General features: G+C 50.3%; 1 protein-coding gene across 1 annotated transcript in view; it reads left to right on the forward strand.

Moving 5' to 3' along the window:
* The window catches only part of mast3b (microtubule associated serine/threonine kinase 3b), a 124,817-nt gene that overhangs the window by 15,921 nt on the left and 85,486 nt on the right, over window positions 1-23,410 (forward strand). Inside the window, exons 3-12 of the mRNA XM_067968618.1 lie at window positions 8,204-8,273; window positions 10,595-10,673; window positions 12,874-13,031; window positions 13,995-14,070; window positions 16,812-17,021; window positions 17,526-17,627; window positions 18,309-18,441; window positions 20,268-20,326; window positions 21,282-21,367; window positions 21,461-21,669. Coding sequence (XP_067824719.1) covers window positions 8,204-8,273; window positions 10,595-10,673; window positions 12,874-13,031; window positions 13,995-14,070; window positions 16,812-17,021; window positions 17,526-17,627; window positions 18,309-18,441; window positions 20,268-20,326; window positions 21,282-21,367; window positions 21,461-21,669 — 1,182 coding nt within the window. The remainder of the gene's footprint in view (window positions 1-8,203; window positions 8,274-10,594; window positions 10,674-12,873; window positions 13,032-13,994; window positions 14,071-16,811; window positions 17,022-17,525; window positions 17,628-18,308; window positions 18,442-20,267; window positions 20,327-21,281; window positions 21,368-21,460; window positions 21,670-23,410) is intronic.

Raw genomic sequence — 23,410 nt, forward strand, 5'->3', positions numbered from 1 at the left:
AGATGGTGGAAAGGCTTTGGGGAGTCAGGAGGTGAGTCACTCGCCACAGAATACCCAGCCTCTGACCTGCTTTTGTAGCCACAGTATTTATGTGGCTGGTCCAGTTAAGTTTCTGGTCAATTGTGACCCCCCAGGATGTTGATGGTGGGGGATTCGACGATGGTAATGCCGTTGAATGTCAAGGGGAGGTGGTTAGACTCTCTCTTGTTGGAGATGGTCATTGCCTGGCACTTGTCTGGCGCGAATGTTACTTGCCACTTATCAGCCCAAGCCTGGATGTTGTCCAGGTCTTGCTGCATGCGGGCTCGGACTGCTTCATTATTTGAGGGGTTGCGAATGGAACTGAACACTGTGCAATCATCAGCGAACATCCCCATTTCTGACCTTGTGATGGAGGGAAGGTCATTGATGAAGCAGTTGAAGATGGTTGGGCCTAGGACACTGCCCTGAGGAACTCCTGCAGCAATGTCCTGGGGCTGAGATGATTGGCCTCCAACAACCACTACCATCTTCCTTTATGCTAGGTATGACTCCAGTCACTGGAGAGTTTTCCCCTTGATTCCCATTGACTTCAATTTTACTAGGGCTCCTTGGTGCCACACTTGGTCAAATGCTGCCTTGATGTCAAGGGCAGTCACTCTCACCTCACCTCTGGAATTCAGCTCTTTTGTCCATGTTTGGACCAAGGCTGTAATAAGGTCTGGAGCCGAGTGGTCCTGGCGGAACCCAAACTGAGCATCGGTGAGCAGGTTATTGGTGAGTAAGTGCTGCTCGATAGCACTGTCGACGACACCTTCAATCACTTTGCTGATGATTGAGAGTAGACTGATGGGGCAGTAATTGGCCGGATTGGATTTGTCCTGCTTTTTGTGGATAGGACATACCTGGGCAATTTTCCACATTGTCAGGTCGATGCCAGTGTTGTAGCTGTACTGGAACAGTTTGGCTAGAGGCGCTGCTAGTTCTGGAGCACAAGTCTTCAGCACTACAACCGGGATGTTGTCGGGGCCCATAGCCTTTGCTGTATCCAGTGCACTCAGCCGTTTCTTGATATCACGTGGAGTGAATCGAATTGGCTGAAGACTGGCTTCTGTGATGGTGGGGATATTGGGAGGAGGCTGAGATGGATCATCCACTCGGCACTTCTGGCTGAAGATGGTTGCAAACACTTCAGCCTTATCTTTTGCACTCACGTGCTAGACTCCGCCATCATTGAGGATGGGGATGTTTACAGAGCCTCCTCCTCCCATTAGTTGTTTAATTGTCCACCACCATTCATGACTGGATGTGGCAGGACTGCAGAGCTTTGATCTTATCCGTTGGTTGTGGAATCGCTTAGCTCTGTCTATAGCATGTTGCTTCCGCTGTTTAGCATGCATGTAGACCTGAGTTGTAGCTTCACCAGGTTGGCACCTCATTTTTAGGTAAGCCTGGTGCTGCTCCTGGCATGCTCTTCTACACTCCTCATTGAACCAGGGTTGATCCCCTGGCTTGTTGGTAATGGTAGAGTGAGGAATATGCCGGGCCATGAGGTTACAGATTGTGCTGGAATACAATTCTGCTGCTGCTGATGGCCCACAGCGCCTCATGGATGCCCAGTTTTGAGCTGCTAGATCTGTTCTGAATCTATCCCATTTAGCACGGTGGTAGTGCCACACAACACGTTGGATGGTGTCCTCTGTGCGAAGACGGGACTTTGTCTCCACGAGGACTGTGCGGTGGTCACTCCTACCAATACTGTCATGAACAGATGCATTTGCGACAGGTAGATTGGTGAGGACGAGGTCAAGTAAGTTTTTCCCTCGTGTTGGTTCGCTCACCACCTGCCGTAGGCCCAGTCTGGCAGTTATGTCCTTCAGGACTCGGCCAGCTCAGTCAGTGGTGGTGCTGCCGAGTCACTCTTGGTGATGGGCATTGAAGTCCCCCACCCAGAGTACATTCTGTACCCTTGCTACCCTCAGTGCTTCCTCCAAGTGGTGCTCAACATGGAGGAGAACTGATTCATCAGCTGAGGGAGGGCGGTAGGTGGTAATCAGCAGGAGGTTTCCTTGCCCATGTTTGACCTGATGCCATGAGATTTCATGGGGTGATTGAATTCTTTGAGGAAGTGACAAGGAGGATTGATGAGGGTAGTGCAGTGGATGTTGTCTACATGGATTTTAGTAAGGCATTTGATAAGGTCCCACATGGGAGACTGGTCAGAAAGGTAAAAGCCCATGGGATACAGGGAAATGTGGTGAATTGGATCCAAAATTGGCTCAGTAACAGGAAACAAAGGGTAAAAGTCGATGGATGTCTTTGTGAATGGAAATCTGTTTCCAGTGGTGTGCCACAGGGCTCAGTGTTGGGTCCCTTGCTGTTTGTGGTATATATTAATGATTTGGACTTGAATGTAGGGGGCATGATTGGCAAATTTGCAGCCGACACAAAAATTGGCCGTGTAGTTGATAGTGAAGAGGATAGCTGTAGACTCCAAGAAGATATCAATGGGTTGGTGGAGTGGGCGGAAAAGTGGCAAATGGAGTTCAACCCGGAGAAGTGTGAGGTAATGCACTTAGGGAGGGCAAACAGTAAAAGGGAATACGCAGTAAACGGGAATATATTGAGAGGGATAGAGGAAGTGAGAGACCTTGGAGTGCATGTGCACAGGTCCCTGAAGGTGGCAGTACAGGTAGATAAGGTTGTGAAGAAGGCATACGGAATGCTCTCTGTTATTAGCCGAGGTATAGAATACAAAAGCACGGATGTAATGATGGATCTGTCTAAAACGCTGGTAAGGCCTCAGCTGGAGTATTGTGTGCAGTTCTGGTCACCACATTACAGGAAGGATGTAATTGCTCTGGAGAGAGTGCAGAGAAGATTTACAAGAATGTTGCCAGGGCTCGAAAATTGCAGCTATGAGGAGAGATTGGATAGGCTGGGGTTGTTTTCCTTGGAGCAGAGGAGGCTGAGGGGAGACTTGATTGAGGTGTACAAAATTATGGGAGGGCCTAGATGAAGTAGACAGGAAGTACCTGTTTCCCCTAGCGGAGAGTTCAAGGACTTGAGGACATAGATTTAAGCTGATTGGCGGAAGGATTAGAGGGGACATGAGGAAAAACTTTTTTACCCAGAGGGTGGTGGGTGTATGGAATTCGCTGCCTGAATTGGTGGTACAGGCAGAGACCCTCAACTCTTTTAAAAAGTACCTGGACCTGCACCTAAAGTGCTGTAAGCTGCAGGGCTACGGACCAGGTGCTGGAAGGTGGGATTAGAATGGGCACCTGGTTGTTCTTCGAGCTGGGGTAGACACGATGGGCCGAATGGCCCCCTTCTGTGCTGTATCTTTTCTATGGTTCTATGGTTCTACTGCCTTGATGTCGAGGGCAGTCACTCTCACCTTTCCTCTGGCATTCAGCTTGTGTGTCCATTTCTGGATCAAGGCTGTGATGAGGTGTGGAGCAAAGTGGATCTGACGGAATCCAAACTCACCGTCAGTGAGTCGGTTATTGGTGAGTAGGTGTCGTTTGATGTCACTGTTGATGATTCCTTCCATTACTTTACTGATCGAATCATCGAATCATGGAATGGTTATAGGAGAGAAGGAGGTCATTCGGCCCATCGAGTCTGCGCCGGCCCACTGCAAGAGCAATCCAGCTAGTCCCACTCCCCCGTCCCTTCCCCGTAGACCTGCAGTTTTTTTTCCTTCAAGTACTTACCCAATTCAGTTTTGAAGGCCATGATTGAATCTGCCTCCATCACCCCTTCAGGCAGTGATTTCCAGATCCTAACCACTCGCTGCATAAAAAAGTTTTCCTCATGTCACCTTTGGTTCTTTTGCCAATCACCTTAAATCTGTATCCTCTGGTTCTTGACCCTGCTGCCAATGGGAACTTTTTCTCTCTATCTACTATGTCTAGACCCCTCATGATTTTGAACACCTCTATCAAATCTCCTCTCAACCTTCTCTGGTCTAAGGAGAACAACCCCAGCTTCTCCAGTCTATCCACGTAACTGAAGTCCCTCATCCCGGGAATCATCCTAGTAAATCTTTTCTGCACCCTCTCTAAGGCCGCCACATCCTTCCTAAATTGCGGTGCCCAGAATTGGACACAATACTCCAGTTGTGGCCAAACCAGTGTTTTATAAAAGTTCATCATAATTTCCTTACTTCTGTACTCTTTGGGCGCTAAATTGGGCCGTGTAGCGGCTGTTGTTTCGGTGCTACACGGCCTCTCCGATATCCAAGATGGCGCCTTGGATGCGCACGCACATTTCCTTCGTGATGTGCACCAGACGCCATCTTGGTATAGGAGTTAGCGCAGGCCCAGATAAGAAATGCTGGAATCATGTAAAGTAGGGAGAAAATGGCTTCAATCAGAGTGCAACGCTGATTTAAAGTGATAGACACCATTTTGGGACTTAACGCTCAACTCAACGCACAGTCTTAACCCCGACCATCTGAACGTATCTTAGAGTGCCTGGAGGACCCCCCACCAGTGCTATTTAAAGGGACCATGCAGGATTTACAGGTTAGTGGCTGGATTATTGCCTCTGGCTGCTGAGACATTTGTAACTGTTTTTGGAGGTCTCCTGGACTTGAATACGAGGACGCAGGGACATAGCCTAACATTTAGAGCCAGGACGTGCAGGAGTGAAGTTAGGAAATGCTTCTACACACAAAGGGTGGCAGATGTTTGGAACGCTCTTCTACAGATGGCAGTTGGTGCTAGCTCACTTGTGAATGTTAAATCTGAGATTGATAGATTTCTGTGAACCAAGGGTATTAAGGGATATGGGGCTAAGGTGGGTATATGGAGTTAGGTCATATATCAGCCATGATCTCACTGAATGGAGGAACAGGCTCGAGGGGCTAAATGCCACTGCCACTTGCTGCCTCGTGATACGCACCACCTTCTCCTGCAAGAAAGTGAGGCAGTGCCTGGGAAATGTGCCTGTCACGGTTGAATAGCTGCCAGTGTGTGTGGCCTGTGAGTTGTGGGTGGGCGGCTTGCAACAGTAGTAATGTGTAAGGGTGAGAGGAAGCATGTGGTTGGAAGAGTTGAGTACTGATGGAAAGAGTTTGTTGGTATGTGGGGGATGGGGTGTAGTGCGTGGAGCAGTTGGTTGGAGACGCCACTTGACAGTTGACCTCACTCACCTTGACCACTCATGTCAAAGCATTGAACTTCTTCCTGCACTGCCTCCATGTTTATGATGCTGTGGGCCCGGCATTGACTGCCACTGTCTTTTGAATAGATGTCTGGAGGGTCTTTTGCGCCCCCCCACCCCCAACTGTGGGTATAGGATGTCCCTCCTCCTGTCCACCTCTTGCACCCAAGATTTCCAGTGCATCAGCAGAGAACCTTGGTGCACTCACTCTCGCAGGCCTGGTATCAACTCAGATCGGCAGATTGGTGAGATCTGGTGTGCAGATTGGAGAATGTGGGATTTAGTAGTGCGCAACCTTTATTCAATGTTTTAACATAACTCATCAGTGCGTAAACATCGGAATGGGATCTGCATCTGTGTTTTACGTGTGCGATGTCTGATCTCTGTTCAGACTCCATGCGGACAGTAGACTGTTATTTTCAGCCAATAACAGGTACCAGCTACCTTTAAGAGATTTCTATGAAACATCTTCCCTTTAAGAGATGGAGCTCCCTCTGGTGGTGGAAAGTGCGAATTGCATCCATTCCAGGCGCAAGGCCCGGAACGGAACCCGATCGCAGGTCAGTCCTCCTTTGGGACCAAACTTGCGTTTTTCCTGCCCAGGGTCCGTCGGGCGCTGGGTGATAGCGCATCGTGCTAACATCGCCCAGAACGGACCCTTAACCAATTTTTCCCCGTATGCCTCTATTTATAAAGCCCGGGATCCCGTATGCTTTTTTAACAGCTTTCTCAACCTGCCCTGCCACCTTCAGCAATTTGTGCACATACACCCCCAGGTCTCTCTGTCCCTGCACACCATTTAGAATTGTACCCTGGCATGACTGGGAGGAGGCTAATAGGGCAGGAATTGACTCGGTTAGATTTATTGGCCTAGAAATTCGATGATGCTGTGCCCGTTTTACACAAATATGGTGGGCAGTGTGCACATGTTCTGAACCGGGCATATGCCGTCCGCAATATTGGTATAGGCATCAAAAGAGGCAACCAGGGCACACGCCTGAAGCAGGAATTAGTCCTTTTGCATATGCAAATAAGGGGCCTAATGCCTGTTTGATGCCCCTTTACCGAATTGGGCTGCCCTGAACAGAGCGGTGCAGGACTGCCTGCGTTCAGGAAAACCAGATCTGCATGTGGCCTAACCAGCGGGTCCTTAAAGGGACTGCTGGAGACCGCCACCAAAAAGGCAAGTTTTGTCAAATATACTTACCAGAATGTACAGGAATTTAAAAGGGCGGTTTGTCTCACAGGAATTTAAAAGGGCGGTTTGTCTCACTGGGATTTAAAAGGGCGGTTTGCCTCACTGGGATTTAAAGGGGCGGTTTGTCTCACTGGGATTTAAAGGGGCGGTTTGTCTCACTGGGATTTAAAAGGGCGGTTTGCCTCACTGGGATTTAAAGGGGCGGTTTGTCTCACTGGGATTTAAAGGGGCGGTTTGTCTCACTGGGATTTAAAGGGGCGGTTTGTCTCACTGGGATTTAAAAGGGCGGTTTGCCTCACTGGGATTTAAAGGGCGGTTTGTCTCATTGGGATTTAAAGGGGCGGTTTGTCTCACTGGGATTTAAAGGGGTGGTTTGTCTCACTGGGATTTAAAGGGGCGGTTTGTCTCACTGGGATTTAAAAGGGCGGTTTGCCTCACTGGGATTTAAAGGGGCGGTTTGTCTCACTGGGATTTAAAGGGGCGGTTTGTCTCACTGGGATTTAAAAGGGCGGTTTGCCTCACTGGGATTTAAAAGGGCGGTTTGCCTCACTGGAATTTAAAGGGCGGTTTGTCTCATTGGGATTTAAAGGGGCGGTTTGTCTCACTGGGATTTAAAGGGGTGGTTTGTCTCACTGGGATTTAAAGGGGTGGTTTGTCTCACTGGGATTTAAAGGGGTGGTTTGTCTCACTGGGATTTAAAGGGGTGGTTTGCCTCAGAGAGTGGGGTGACAGTTGAAGTAAGTAGTGTTGACTCATTCAGATGAAAATTCAATAGATTTCTTTCAGAAGCTTACATTTTGGTATCCAGTCCATGAATAAGTTGAGACATGACACATGGTGAGTGTAACATGTTTGGGAGGAACTGGTGACTTTGGACCTCTGGTTTCAAAAGCTCTCCACCACTGGGGGTTTCCTCACCTCATGTCTGGGTCTGTTGGAGACTAATTGATAGAGATTGATTGCTGGGATCAGTCAACAATTCCAGTATCATTGTATCGCACGACTACCAGGATGGTAGAAGGTGAACCAGGTCGCCAAGGCTTCTTCGACAGCACCTCCCAAACCCGCAACCTCTACCACCTAGAAGGACAAGAGCAGCAGGCACATGGGAACAACACCACCTGCACGTTCCCCTCCAAGTCACACACCATCCCGACTTGGAAATATATCGCCGTTCCTTCATTGTCGCTGGGTCAAAATCCTGGAACTCCCTTCCTAACAGCACTGTGGGAGAACCGTCACCACACGGACTGCAGCGGTTCAAGAAGGCAGCTCACCACCACCTTCTGAAGGGCAATTAGGGATGGGCAATAAATGCCGGCCTCACCAGCGACGCCCGCATCATGTGAACGAATAAAAAAAAGGTGAACTGTGGTCTTTTCTCATCTATAGATTCCCAAGCTCCTGTTCCTATGTAGAAGTTTAAAGGTACATTTTATTGTGACTTTGTAAATTCTCAGTGAAGCAACACTTCCCTTTAACTTAATTAAATTATTTTCCCTGACTCCACTGAAGGTGCATATTCTGACCGCCTAGGACAGCGTCGAGGGAGCTGTACTCTGTATCTAACCCGTGCTGTACCTGCCCTGGGAGTGTTTGATGGGACAGTGTAGAGGGAGCTTTACTCTGTATCTAACCCTGTACCTGCCCTGGGAGTGTTTGATGGGACAGTGTAGAGGGAGCTTTACTCTGTATCTAACCCGTGCTGTACCTGCCCTGGGAGTGTTTGATGGGACAGTGTAGGGGGAGCTTTACTCTGTATCTAACCCATGTTATACCTGCTCTGGAAGTGTTTGATGAGATGCCACCTTCTAATTAAAAGTTCCTCAACAATTTGTTTTCGAACCTGTTTAGCTGGAAGCCCATTGGACAGTCCGAGGAATTTCTCCACCAATGCTGCTATCAACTTCCCATTTGCTCGCAGGTAACCTGGATTTTCGGATTCTTCGTCCCTCAGCATGTTTAGGATATTGGAGAGTGTTCTTGAAATGATCCAGTAAGATGAATATTGGGAATTGGGACAACACAACTCCCCGCATCCCGCAATCCAGCTCCTTCCCTCACCCCCCCAGTCCACCCCCCACCGACTTGGGCCCCCCATTCTCCCCCCCCCCACAACTCCCACTCCCCCATTCCCACCCCTCCAACACCAGCCCGCCATTCCCCCCCCCAACTCCAGGCACTCCATTCCTGCACCCCCCACTCTCAGCACCCCCCCCCCCCCGACTCGGTCCCCCACGACTCCCGGCCCCTCACTCTCACCCCCCTCCCGACTCCCACCCTCCCCAACTTGCCCCCCACCCCCAAATTTCACCCCCCCACGTTCACCCCACCCCCCCCCCCAACTCCAGGTCTTGACCGGTCTCTGTTTCAGTTGATCTGAATCACTGATGGTGATGGAGAGAAGAGTCGGGCCTATTAGTGACCAAAAAGGTAACCTATGTGTGGAGGTGAAGATGTGGGTATGGTTCTTAATGAATACTTTGCGTCTGTATCCCAGACTGTTAAAAGAAGAAAGGGCGGAAATAGCGGAGGCTCTGACCATCGTTTTCTAATCCTCCCTGGATACAGACATGGTGCCGGAGGATTGGAGGACTGCTAACGTACCGTTGTTTAAAAAGGGAGTGAGGGATAGACCGAGTAATTCCAGGCCAGTCAATCTAACCTCGGTGGTGGGCTAATTATTGGAATCAATTCTGAGGGACAGGATAAACCGTCATTTAGAAAGGCACGGACTAATCAAGGACAGTCAGCACGGATTTGTTAAGGGAAGGTCGTGTCTGACTAACATGATTGAATTTTTTGAGGTGGTAACAAGGAGGGTTGATGAGGGTAGTGTATTTGATGTAGTCTACGTGGATTTTAGCAAGGCTTTTGACAAGGTCCCACATGGCAGACTGGTCAAAAAAGTAAAAGCCCATGGGGTCCAAGGGAAAGTGGCAAGTTGGATCCAAAATTGGCTCAGTGGCAGGAAGCAAAGGGTAATGGTCGACGGATGTTTTTGTGACTGGAAGGCTGTTTCCAGTGGGGTTCCGCAGGGCTCAGTACTCGGTCCTTTGCTTTTTGTGATATATATTAATGATTTGGACTTTAATGTAGGGGGCATAATTAAGAAGTTTGCAGATGATACAAAAATTGGCCGTGTGGTTGATAGTGAGGAGGAAAGCTGTAGACTGCAGGAAGATATCAATGGACTGGTCAGGTGGGCAGAAAAGTGGCAAATGGAATTCAATCCGGAGAAGTGTGAGGTAATGCATTTGGGGAGAGCAAACAAGGCAAGGGAATACACAATAAATGGGAGGATACTGAAAGGTGTGGAGGAAGTGAGGGACCTTGGAGTCCATGTCCACAGATCCCTGAAGGTAGCAGGACAGGTAGATAAGGTGGTTAAGAAGGCATATGGGATACTTTCCTTTATTAGCCGAGGCATAGAATATAAAAGCAGGGAGGTTATGCTGGAACTGTATAAAACACTGGTTAGGCCACAGCTTGAGTACTGTGTACAGTTCTGGTCACCACATTACAGGAAGGATGTGATTACACTAGAGAGGGTGCAGAGGAGATTTACGAGGATGCTGCCAGGACTGGAGAATTTTAGCTACGAGAAAAGATTGGATAGACTGGGGTTGTTTTCTTTGGAACAAGAAGACTGAGGGGAGATTTAATTGAGGTGTATAAAATTATCACGGGACTAGATAGAGTGGATAGGGAGGACCCATTTCCCTTAGCAGAGGGGTCAGTGACCAGGGGGCATAGATTTAAAGTAATTGGTGGAAGGATTAGAGGGGAGCTGAGGAAAACATTTTCCACCCAGAGGGTGGTGGGGGTCTGGAACTCACTGCCTGAGAGGGTGGTAGAGGCAGAAACCCTCAACTCATTTAAAAAGTACCTGGATGTGCACCTGAAGTGCCGAAACCCACAGGGCTACGGACCAAGTGCTGGAAAGTCAGATTAGGCTGGGTGGCTCATTTTCGGCCGGCGGGGACACAATGGGCCGAATGGTCTCCTGTGCCGTAAATTTTCCATGATTCTATGATCTATAATCTGCTGGACAATAAACACAGATCCTGGGACCGGAGTCAACTATTTCATAGCAGCCAAGTGCCTGGCTGGGATTGTCTGGGATGGGATTGGCTGGGTTTGACTTGGCTAAGTTTGGCTTTCGAGAGGAACTGTTCCTTCACAGCAGTAACTGTGGTTTTATTGAGCTGACACTTTTTGTTTGAACTCTTGCTCTATTGGCAGAGTGGACGGTCGCCGCTGGTCCCTGGCCTCTCTCCCATCGTCAGGATATGGAACCAACACACCGAGCTCCACTGTATCAGTAAGTCGCTTATTGGGGAAAGTTAGACTGTTTCACAATCCTCTCAGCTCTTTCAAAGTTCAAGGATCAATTTCCCAGATTAAATGGATGGGTAAATTGGTAAATAGAATCCAAGATCAGTAATGAGAAAGTTGAGCTGGGAATTGTAGGGAACAGTCGGTCAGAATAAGAGGGAGTGTGTCGAAGGTTGGGGTCCCAGGGATAACAGTGAGATTAGTGCCAGGTAATTCTTGCTGTTTCTCCCACTCCGGTTACATGTGAAAGAATTTCCAGAACATTTTCTCCAAGTGGGAGAGGTCCTGAGGAAATTAATGGCGCAGATCAGGTGTCATCGCTCAAGGGGCTCTTCCGGAGGAGATGCTGCTGCTTCTAACACCTTCAAACCGTTCCAGTCCGGGGTCGGCAAGTCCTGGGGGGAGGTCTAGCCTCGATAGGAGGGCGGTTGGTAGAAAGTCTGGGGTAGGGGTACATCCGGGGTGGGAGGGGGGGAAAGTCCGGGGTGGGGGGGGCAACGGGTGGCAAGTCCAGGGAGGGCGTATCCAAGGGGGGGGAGGACGAGCTGGCAGAGGGGGTGGGGGGGAGATCGGGTCCAGGAGGGTGATAGTTCAGGGATGGGGTCCAGGAGGGGCGAGCTGGGGGGTGTGTCTGGCCTCAGTTGGGAGGTGCAGGTTCGGGGGTGGATGTGGGCGGCGAGCCCAGGGGGTTCAGGTCCGGGGGGTGATTCTGGGGGGTGGGAGAGCCCAGTGCAAGGGAGGTCCAGGGCTTCCCTGTGAGGCCCCTCCTGGCCCACAACAAAACCTGAAAAATAAATCTTAAACTGATCTTCTGGGCTTTGTCTGTCCCAGGATGCGGTTCGCAGCAGGTGTCTGTCTGTGTCTGTGTGTGTCTGTGTGTGTCTGTTTGTGCGTCTATGTGCATGTTTGTCTGTCTGTCTGTCTGTCTGTCTGTGTGTCTGGGATAGATTTTTGTTTTCAACACTGGGCGGAGGTGGGGGGGTAATTTGTGTGTGTGTGATTGATTGATTGATTGTGTGAGCATGCGTGTGTGTGAGCGTGCACATGTGTGCGTGTGCATGTGTGTAGCATACGAGTGTGTGAGCGTGAGTGTGTGTGTGAGCGTGCATGTGTGTGTGACTGTGAATGCGTGTGCGTGTGCCTGAGCATGCGTGTGTGTGAGCATGTGTGAGCATGCATGTGTGTGTGAGCGTGAGTGTGTGTGCGTGTGTGAACTTGTGTGTGTGTGTGAGCGCGCATGTGTGTGTGTGAGCATGTGTGCGAGTGTCTGAGCATGTGTACCTGTGAGCGTGTGTGAGCGTGCATGTGTGAGCGTGAGTGCGTGTGCGTGTCTGAGTATACGTGTGTGTGAGCGTGTGTGTGAGTGTGAGCGTGTGTGTGAGTGTGCACATGTGTGAGCGTGCATGTGTGTGAGCATGAGTGTGTATGCTTGTGTCTGAGCAGCGTGTGTGTGAGCGTGAGTGCGTGTGCGTGTGTGAGCGTGCGTGTGAGCGTGCGTGAGTGCGTGTGTGAGCGTGAGTGCGTGTGTGTGAGCGTGAGTGCGTGTGAGCGTGAGTGCGTGTGTGTGAGCGTGAGTGCGTGTGTGTGAGCGTGAGTGCGTGTGAGCGTGAGTGTGTGTGTGTGAGCGTGAGTGCGTGTGAGCGTGAGTGTATGTGAGCGTGAGTGCGTGTGTGAGCGTGCGTGAGTGCGTGTGTGAGCGTGCGTGTGTGTGTTTGAGCGTGCGTGTGTGTGAGCGTGTGTGTGAGCGTGAGTGCGTGTGTGAGCGTGCGTGAGTGCGTGTGTGAGCGTGCGTGTGTGTGTTTGAGTGTGCGTGTGTGTGAGCGTGCGTGTGTGAGTGCGTGTGTGTGAGCGTGAGTGCGTGTGTGAGCGTGCGTGAGTGCGTGTGTGAGCGTGCATGAGTGCGTGTGTGTGAACGTGAGTGCGTGTGTGAGCGTGCGTGAGTGCGTGTGTGTGAGCGTGCGTGTGTGTGTGTGAGCGTGCGTGTGTGTGTTTGAGCGTGCGTGTGTGAGCGTGCGTGTGCGTGTGTGTGAGCGTGTGTGTGTGTGTTTGAGCGTGCGTGTGTGAGCCTGTGTACCTTGTTGCTTCCCATTTTTGTTATTAATCTCTGTTCTCTGCTTCTATCCGTCTCTCACTCAATATCTTTCCATTTTAATCATCCCTCTTTCTCTTGTGATGATTTTTTCCAGTCCTCCTCCTCCTCTCAGGAGCGATTGCATCAGCTGCCATTCCAGCCCACTCCAGACGAGCTTTATTTCCTGTCCAAACACTTCCGCAGCACAGACAGTATTGCTGATGAGGACGGCCGCTGCTCCCCCTCCATCAGGCCTCGATCCAGGAGCCTCAGGTATGATTCCCAGCAGATTAAGCCACATGGAAGGGGGAGAGGGCCAAACAGATCCATTGGCGTATCTTAACCTCATGTTCCCATGCTGACACTGAATGGGGCAGTAATTGTAGTCCCAGTACCGACCTATTGGGATGAGACGACACCCAGGAGAAACAAAATACATCTTAATTACAGGTGACCCTGATGCACTGGTTGCAGTCGGATGCACAGCATTATGGGGTTAGAGCCTTACACAAGTAGATCTGCAACTCCGATCCCCATAGACATTTCCCCACTTGTGGAGAACCAGTGCTCAACCAGCTCCCAGCTTCAGCACCACACAATGGGGAGTCAGGCCGCAACAGGTTTATTGGCCCCACTGTCTATTTACTCTCATTCTTTATTCAGGAGGCAGGTTTCATAAAATCTGCTCCGTAATCAGAATGAGTTTGATGAACAGTCAGGTAAATAGAGCAGTGAGCACAACTCAACATTAATGGAAACACTTGTAAGGTTAGTATTAAAACACAGGGTCCTGAGCACCTGGTGAACGAGGCAGTTGGGTCTGAATCTCTCAGCTCGAGGAGGACGCTGGTCACACTCTATCTCCGAGACTACTGTATAGCACAGAACACGTGCATTAAATCAGATCTCACTGATCAACCCCAAACGACAGTACACCCAGTCCCACCCCAGTGAAAGCTTCTGACTCTCTCACCTGCTGTTACTGAGATTCAAACCTGAACACCAATCGGTGCCAATCAGGCAGCTCAGGGCCGTGTCCAGCGGTGATTACAGACTTTCAGCCAATCGGTCAGAGGTGAAAGGTCAGTCTGCCACATCTACTGTTTAACGTAATAATATCAATAATATCTTCAATATCAATAATATCAATACCATCTTTAATATCAATAATACCTCGAATATTAATACTATCTCTAATATCAATACTATCCCTAATATTTTTATTTCCTCTCTCAGTCCCGGCCGGTCGTCAGTCTCCTTCGATAATGAGATTGTGATGATGAATCATGTTTACAAGGAGCGGTTTCCCAAGGTAAGACATCAAAATAACAAAATTCAACATTACACCCTGTAAAGCCTCACATTACAGCCCCGGCATTACACCCTGTAACACCCTCACATTACAGCCCCGGCATTACACCCTGTAATACTGTCCCATTACAGCCACGACATTACACCCTGTAATACTGTCACATTACAGCCACAACATTACACCCTGTAACACTGTCACATTACAGCCCAACACTACTGATCGAGCTGGCCGAGTCCTAAAGGACATAGCTGCCAGACTGGGCCTGCGGCAGGTGGTGAGCGAACCAACACGAGGGAAAAACTTACTTGACCTCATCCTCACCAATCTACCTGTCGCAGATGCATCTGTCCATGGCAGTATTGGTAGGAGTGACCACCGCACAGTCCTCGTGGAGACAAAGTCCCGTCTTCGCACTGAGGACACCATCCAACGTGGCAGGACAAATCCAATCCGGCCAATTACCGCCCCATCAGTCCACTCTCAATCATCAGCAAAGTGATGGAAGGTGTCGTCAACAGTGCTATCAAGCGGCACTTACTCACCAACAACCTGCTCACCGATGCTCAGTTTGGGTTCCGCCAGGACCACTCGGCTCCAGACCTCATTACAGCTTTGGTCCAAACATGGACAAAAGAGCTGAATTCCAGAGGTGAGGTGAGAGTGACTGCCCTTGACATCAAGGCAGCATTTGACCAAGTGTGGCACCAAGGAGCCCTAGTAAAATTGAAGTCAATGGGAATCAAGGGGAAAACTCTCCAGTGACTGGAGTCATACCTAGCATAAAGGAAGATGGTAGTGGTTGTTGGAGGCCAATCATCTCAGCCCCAGGGCATTGCTGCAGGAGTTCCTCAGGGCAGTGTCCTAGGCCCAACCATCTTCAGCTCTTCATCAATGACCTTCCCTCCATCATAAGGTCAGAAATGGGGATTTTCGCTGATGATTGCACAGTGTTCAGTTCCATTCGCAACCCCTCAGATAATGAAGCAGTCCGAGCCCGCATGCAGCAAGACCTGGACAACATCCAGGCTCGGGCTGATAAGTGGCAAGTAACATTCGCGCCAGACAAGTGCCAGGCAATGACCATCTCCAACAAGAGAGTGTCTAACCACCTCCCCTTGATATTCAACGGCATTACCATCGTCGAATGCCCCACCATCAACATCCTGGGGGTCACCATTGACCAGAAACTTAACTGGAACAGCCATATAAATACTGTGGCTATGAGAGCAGGTCAGAGGCTGGGTATTCTGTGGCGAGTGACTCACCTCCTGACTCCCCAAAGCCTTTCCACCATCTGCAAGGTACAAGTCAGGAGTGTGATGGAATACTCTCCACTTGCCTGGATGAGTGCAGCTCCAACAACACTCAAGAAGCTCGACACCATCCAAGATAAAGCAGCCCGCTTGATTGGCACCTCATCCACCACCCTAAACATTCACTCCCTTCACCACCGGCGCACTGTGGCTGCAGTGTGTACCATCCACAGGATGCACTGCAGCAACTTGCCAAGGCTTCTTCGACAGCACCTCCCAAACCCACGACCTCTCCCACCTAGAAGGACAAGAGCAGCAGGCACATGGGAACAACACCACCTGCACGTTCCCCTCCAAGTCACGCACCATCCCGACTTGGAAATATATCACCGTTCCTTCATCGTCGCTGGGTCAAAATCCTGGAACTCCCTCCCTAACAGCGCTGTGGGAGAACCCTCACCACACGGACTGCAGCGGTTCAAGAAGGCGGCTCACCACCACCTTCTGAAGGGCAATTAGGGATGGGCAATAAATGCCGGCCTCGCCAGCGACGCCCACATCCCATGAATGAATTTAAAAAAATTACACCCTGTAACACCTTCACATTACAGCACGACAGTACACCCTGTAACACTGTCTCATTACAGCCCCAACATTACACCCTGTAACACTGCCCCATTACAGCCCCAACATTACACTCTGTAACACTGTCTCATTACAGCCCGACATTACACCCTGTAACATTGTCACATTACAGTCCCTGTTAGGTGTCAGCCTTGGCAGAGTTGGTCACATGCTCGCCTTTGACGTCAGAAGGTTGTGGGTTTAAGCCCCACTTCACTGATTTGAGCACAAAATATAGGCTATCACTGCTAGTGCAGTACTGAGGGAGTGCCGCACTGTCGGAGGGTCAGTACTGAGGGAGCGCAGCACTGTCGGAGGGTCAGTACTGAGGGAGCGCTGCACTGTCGGAGGGTCAGTACTGAGGGAGCACAGCACTGTCGGAGGGTCAGTACTGAGGGAGCACAGCACTGTCGGAGGGTCAGAACTGAGGGAGCACTGCACTGTCGGAGGGTCAGAACTGAGGGAGCACTGCACTGTCGGAGGGTAGTTACTGAGGGAGTGCTGCACTGTCGGAGGGTCAGAACTGAGGGAGCACTGCACTGTCGGAGGGTCAGTACTGAGGGAGCACTGCACTGTCGGAGGGTCAGAACTGAGGGAGTGCCGCACTGGTGGAAGTGCCATCTTTCAGATGTGACGTTAAACCAATGCCCTGTCTTTCCTCTCAGGTGGATGTAAAAGATCCCACGGTGCCATCTCGAAGAAGAGCAGGGGAGTTCTCTCCCGTGTCCTGGGCAATCTTCGTGCTGCAGCTGTCATGATGCGTTTGCGCTCCCTCTTTCAATCTCTTCTGAGTTGTGTTTTTAATGTAACTTGTTACAGTCTCTGTACTCCCCCCATGAACTGGATGTTTTCTTCCTGTGATAGGCCACAGCTCAGATGGAGGAGCGACTGCAGGAAATCGTCAGCAGCTTTTCGCCCGACAGCATTCTGCCTCTGGCAGACGGTGTCCTTGGATTCATCCACCATCAGATCATCGAGCTGGCGCGAGACTGCCTGGAGAAGTCACATGGCGCCCTCATCACCTCCCGCTACTTCCTTGAGTTACAAGAGAATCTGGAGAAGATGCTGCAGGATGTGAGTCTCCAGCCAATCCTCGCCCCTTGCCTCGCCTCACCTCTCCCCTCCTCCCTTGCCCCCTCCTTTCCCCTGCTCTCCTCCACTCCTCCGGCCTCGCCCCACCTACTCCTCCCCTGACCTGGCCCCTCCCTCGGTCTCACCCCACCCCTCGCCTGGCCTCGCCCTGCCCCCAGCCTCACCCCTCCTCTTCTCCCCTCCCCCGGCCTCACCCATCCCCAGCCTCACCCCTTCCCCAGCCTCGCCCCGCCCCTCCCCTGGCTCGCCCCTCCCTGGCCTCGCCCCACCCCTCCCCTGGCTCGCCCAACCCCCACCGTTCCCCATTCCCCACCTCGCCTCGACTTCTCCCGCAACTCCTTCCCCACCCTGGCCCCTCCTCCTTCCCCCACCCTGGCCCCTCCTCCTTCCCCCACCCTGGCCCCTCCTCCTTCCCCCACCCTGGCCCCTCCTTGTTGTTCTGCCACTTTCCCCGCCCTCTGACGATTCTCTGATGTTTTGCTCCAGGCTTTCAAGCGATCAGACAGCGACGAGGTGACGTTTATCACCCAGCTGGTGAGAAAGTTACTGATGGTCATCGCAAGGCCTGCTCGGCTCCTGGAATGTCTGGTGAGTCCCACAATTGCTGCTGGGCACGTTCTCCCCACAGAGTGCCACCATGGAGATGAAATTCAACGTTGGCAGTGATGCAAAATGGTCGGCCCATCCAACGCCCACCTGACACGGGCCCTGCTCAGCTGCCACTGGCCCCGCCCCAGACACAAGACCCGCCCACCCACCACAGGCCCCACCCACACACCACAGGCCCCACCCTCGATCTAAGCCCCGCTCAGCCGGCTCAGGCGCCGCTCACCTGACACAGGCCCCGCCCACACGTCAAGGCCCCGCCCACCCACCACAGGCCACGCCTACCCGACGCGGGCCACGCCTACCTGACGCGGGCCCTGCCCACCCACCACAGGCCCCCCCTACCTGACGCGGCCCTGCCCACCCACCACAGGCCCCGCCTACCCGACGCAGGCCCTGCCCAATTTTCATTTCCATTGACATTGAGTCGCTGATTCGCTGATTTTGTTCCCGCCAAAGTTGAATTTCATCCATAAAACTAAAAAGTTACACAGTGAGTGACCCTCACCCTGAATAAACAGGGACTCTGTACAGTTACACAGTGAGTGACCCTCACCCTGAACAAACAGTGACTCTGTACAGTTACACAGTGAGTGACCCTCACCCTGAATAAATGGCATAGTTTGGTTATTGACTAACAGTTGTTCTGAATTTTTGGAGCAGGAGTTTGACCCTGAGGAGTTTTACCATTTACTGGAAGCAGCAGAGGGGCATGCAAAGATCGGGCAAGGAATAAAGACAGATATCCCACGATACATCATTAGTCAGCTGGGCCTGACCAAGGATCCTCTCCAGGGTAAAGGCTGTGTAATTGGCTCGTGTCTCTGATATTTAATTGCACTTTTTACTATTACTCACTTCCCACAACCTATGATGGGTTCCCTTGTACACTCTGTCCTCACAATCCATCGTGGACCATTGACAGAGTATGCGGAATTCACGTATATTGTGTGTGCAGGGTACATAGATTTCACATGTGATTTAGGTATAGAGTGCGTGGATTTCACGAGTATTGTGTGTGAAGTGTAGGTGGATTTCATGATTATTTTGTGTACGGAGTACATGGGTTTCACGAGTATTATGTGTACAGAGTACGTGGGTTTCACGAGTATTGTGTGTACAGAGTACGTGGATTTCACAAGCATTTTGTGTACAGAGTACGTGGATTTCACGAGCGTTGTGTGTGCAGAGTATGTGGATTTCACGAGTATTGTGAGTACTGAGTGTGTGGATTTCACGAGTATTGAGTATGCAGAGTATGTGGGTTTCACGAGTATTGTGTGTACAGAGTACGTGGATTTCACGAGTATTGTGTACAGAATATGTGGATTTCACGAGTATTGTGTGTACAGGGTACGTGGATTTCACAAGTATTGTGTGCAGAGAGTACGTAGATTTCATGAGTTGTATGTGCACAGTTCATGGATTTCATGAGTATTGTGTGTACCGAATACATGGTTTCACAAGTATTGTATGTACAGAGAAGATGGATTTCATGAGTATTGTGTGTACAGAGTAAGCGGATTTCACGAGTATTGTGTGTACATAGTAGGTGGATTTCACGATTATTGTGTGCACGTGGATTTCATGAGTATTGTGTCTACAGAGTACGTGGATTTCACGAATATTGTGGGTACAGAGTGGGTGATTTTTCGAATATTGTATGTAGACAGTACATGGATTTCAAGCGTATTGTGTGTACAGAGTTTGTGGGTTTCATGAGTATTGTGTGTACAGAGTACAAGGATTTCACGAATATTGTGTGTACAGAGTACGTGGATTTCACGAGTATTGTGTGTACAGAGTATGTGGATTTCACGAGTTTTGTGTGTACAGAGTATGTGGATTTCACGGGTATTGTGTGTACAGAGTACGTGGATTTCACGGGTATTGTGTGTACAGAGTACGTGGATTTCACAGGTATTGTGTGTACAGAGTACGTGGATTTCACGAGTATTGTGTGTACAGAGTATGTGGATTTCACGGGTATTGTGTGTACAGAGTACGTGGATTTCACGGGTATTGTGTGTAGAGTACATGGATTTCACAGGTATTGTGTGTACAGAGTACGTGGATTTCACGGGTATTGTGTGTACAGAGTACGTGGATTTCACGAGTATTGTGTGTACAGAGTACGTGGATTTCACGAGTATTGTGTGTACAGAGTACATGGATTTCACGAGTATTGTGTGTAGAGTACATGGATTTCACGAGTATTGTGTGTACAGAGTACATGGATTTCACGAGTATTGTGTGTAGAGTACATGGATTTCACGAGTATTGTGTGTACAGAGTACGTGGATTTCACGAGTATTGTGTGTACAGAGTACATGGATTTCACGAGTATTGTGTGTAGAGTACATGGATTTCACGAGTATTGTGTGTACAGAGTACGTGGATTTCACAGGTATTGTGTGTACAGAGTACGTGGATTTCACGAGTATTGTGTGTACAGAGTACGTGGATTTCACGAGTATTGTGTGTACAGAATACGTGGATTTCACGAGTATTGTGCGCAGAGTGCATGGATTTCACGTCTATTGTGTGTACAGAATACGTGGATTTCACATGTGTTGTGTGTGCAGAGTTTACTCACATTTGCAATTCTGTTTGTTTACCCAGATATGGTTCAGTTGGACAGTTTTAACACAATCTCCCCGGATACGGATGATTTTCAAGATGTGAGTAGACATTAATTTTCTTTTCTTTTTTCAGATATAATAAATTTTTGATGTTGGGGAGCAGGAATATGGATGTGGTAAAGAGAGACAATAGTTCAGGGTGAGGGGCAATAGTTCAGGGTGAGGGGCAATAGTTCAGGGTGAGGGGCAATAGTTCAGAGTGAGGGGCAATAGTTCAGAGTGAGGGGCAATAGTTCAGAGTGAGGGGCAATAGTTCAGAGTGAGGGGCAATAGTTCAGAGTGAGGGGCAATAGTTCAGAGTGAGGGACAATAGTTCAGGGTGAGGGGCAATAGTTCAGGGTGAGGGGCAATAGTTCAGAGTGAGGGGCAATAGTTCAGAGTGAGGGGCAATAGTTCAGGGCGGGAGGCAATAGTTCAGAGTGGGGGACAATAGTTTAGGGTGAGGGGCAATAGTTCACAGTTAGGGGCAATAGTTCACAGTGAGGGGCAATAGTTCAGGGTGAGGGGCAATAGTTCAGAGTGGGGGACAATAGTTTAAGGTGAGGGGCAATAGTTCAGGGCAAGGGGCAATAGTTCAGGGCAAGGGGCAATAGTTCAGAATGAGGGGCAATAGTTCAGAGTGAGGGGCAATAGTTCAGGGTGAGGGGCAATAGTTCAGAGTGAGGGGCAATAGTTCAGAGTGAGGGGCAATAGTTCAGAGTGTGAGGGAATAGTTCAGGGTGAGGGGCAATAGTTCAGGGCGAGGGGCAATAGTTCAGGGCGAGGGGCAATAGTTCAGGGCGAGGGGCAATAGTTCAGGGCGAGGGGCAATAGTTCAGGGCGAGGGGCAATAGTTCAGGGTATGGGACAATAATTCGAGGTTAAGTAGTCGACTGGCTCAGTGTTGTGGATTTTTGATTGAAGTTCGTTTCTGATTTCCACAATTTTAGGGTCGCTGATCTCTCTGGTAAGGAAAGAATGATTATTTTTAATAAAATAGTTCTTGTTTTTTCAGAACCGAGCTGTATCGATTCCATCACGCAGAAAACCCAGTGAGAGCGATTTTGAGACAATTAAACTGATCAGTAATGGCGCATACGGGTATGTCAAGGACTCAATACTTTCAAATCCTTCCCTTGAACAGCACAGAGTTCCAGTAGATGAGCAGATTTGACCAGGTGTTTGTTTCCCCAGTGCGGTTTACCTGGTCCGACACACGGAAACAAGGCAACGATTTGCCATGAAGAAGGTCAACAAACAGAACCTGATCCTCAGGAATCAAATCCAGCAGGTGTTTGTCGAGCGTGATATTCTGACCTTCGCTGAGAACCCGTTTGTTGTCAGCATGTATTGCTCCTTCGAAACCAGGCGCCACCTCTGCATGGTGATAGAGTATGTGGAAGGTAGGATTCAGCAAAGGACCCAGGACACTCGGGTTTGTCAGTCGGAAGTTGTGACTCGGGTTTGCTTCCAATATCACGATATTGTGGTCTGTGGCCAAAGCTTAGAGCCCCCATTACTCTGGGCATCCAAATGGTATGTTGGCCTTCTCTGCAAGAGGATTTGAGTACAGGAGCAAGGATGTCTTACTGCAGTTATACAGGGCCTTGGTGAGACCACACCTGGAGTATTGTGTGCAGTTTTGGTCTCCTTACCTAAGAAAGGATATACTTGTCATAGAGGGAGTGCAGCGAAGGTTCACCAGACTGATTCCTGGGATGGCAGGACTGTCGTAAGTGGAGAGATTGGGTCGACTCGGCCTGTATTCACTCGAGTTTAGAAGAATGAGAGGGGATCTCATTGAAACATATAAAATTTTGACAGGGCTAGACAGACTGGATGCAGGGAGGATGTTTCCTCTGGCTGGGGGGTCCAGAACGAGGGGTCACAGTCTCAGGATAAGGGGTAGGACATTTAGGACTGAGATGAGAAGAAATTTCTTCACTCAGAGGGTGGTGAACCTGTGGAATTCTCTACCACTGAAAGCTGTGGAGGCCAAGTCACTGAATATATTTAAGAAGGAGCTAGATAGATTTCTAGACACAAAAGGCATCAAGGGGTATGGGGAGAGAGCGGGAATATGGTATTGAGATAGAGGATCAGCCATGATCATATTGAATGGCAGAGCAGGCTCGAAGGGCCGAATGGCCTACTCCTGCTCCTATTTTCCATGTTTCTATGTTTCTATGTCCTTACGATTTTGACGTAAGGACGTCTTTTTGTTTGTCGGTTTCCCGTCCGACAGGCCGACCTGATTGACAGGCTGGTCTCAGTCAGACGGGAGCAGAGCAAGGAAGAGAATGTGAAAAGGCAAGTGTTCAGGTAAGTCTTATATTGTATGGATGGGGGGCATGGGGATGCATGGGGGCATTGGTGGGCTTGGGGTCATTGCAGGCACATGGGCATGTGTGGGCATGGGGGTCACCAGGGGAGGGTTATTCATAGGGGGTCAATCATCTGGGGTCAGTCATTGGGGGGGGTCAGTCATCGGAGGTCAGTCATTGGTGGGGATCGGGGGTCAGTCATCTGGGGGGGATCGGGGGGTCATGGTGGGGTCAGTCATCAGGGATCAGTCATTGGGGGGGATTGGGGGTCAGTCATTGGAGGGAATGGGGGTCAGTCATTGGGGGGGATTGGGGGTCAGCCATTGGAGGGATTGGTGGTCATGGGGGTTCAGTCACCGAGGGGGTCAGTCACCGAAGGAGATGCTGGGATCATGGGGTCCGCGATCGTTGGGGGGTTTTGTAATCGTTAGGGAGAGGGTCGCGATCGTTGGGGGGTGGTCGCGATCATTGGAGGCGATCACAATCGTTGGGGGGTCGCGATCAGAGGTGGGGGCCACGATCATTGGGGGGCCGCAATTGTTGGGGGGGTCGCAATTGTTAGCGGGGTCGTAATCATTTGGGGGTCGCGATTGTTGTGGGGCGGTCGCAATCATTGGGGGTCGCGCATGTTAGGGGGTCACGCTTGTTGGGGGGGTCACGCTTATTGAGGGGGGGGTCGCTGCAGGTAGGCTTGTTGGGCCTGGGGTAGCACTCCTGCTCCTCCGGGCCCACAAGCTGTGCTATACTTGTGGTTTCGGGTCTTCTTACCTCCTCTCGCGTGGCGTGAAGGAAAAGGCCCGGGGGTCCCGGCCCCCAAGGG

This window comes from Heptranchias perlo, chromosome 29 (assembly GCF_035084215.1).
Source record: "Heptranchias perlo isolate sHepPer1 chromosome 29, sHepPer1.hap1, whole genome shotgun sequence".
Lineage (NCBI taxonomy): Eukaryota > Metazoa > Chordata > Chondrichthyes > Hexanchiformes > Hexanchidae > Heptranchias > Heptranchias perlo.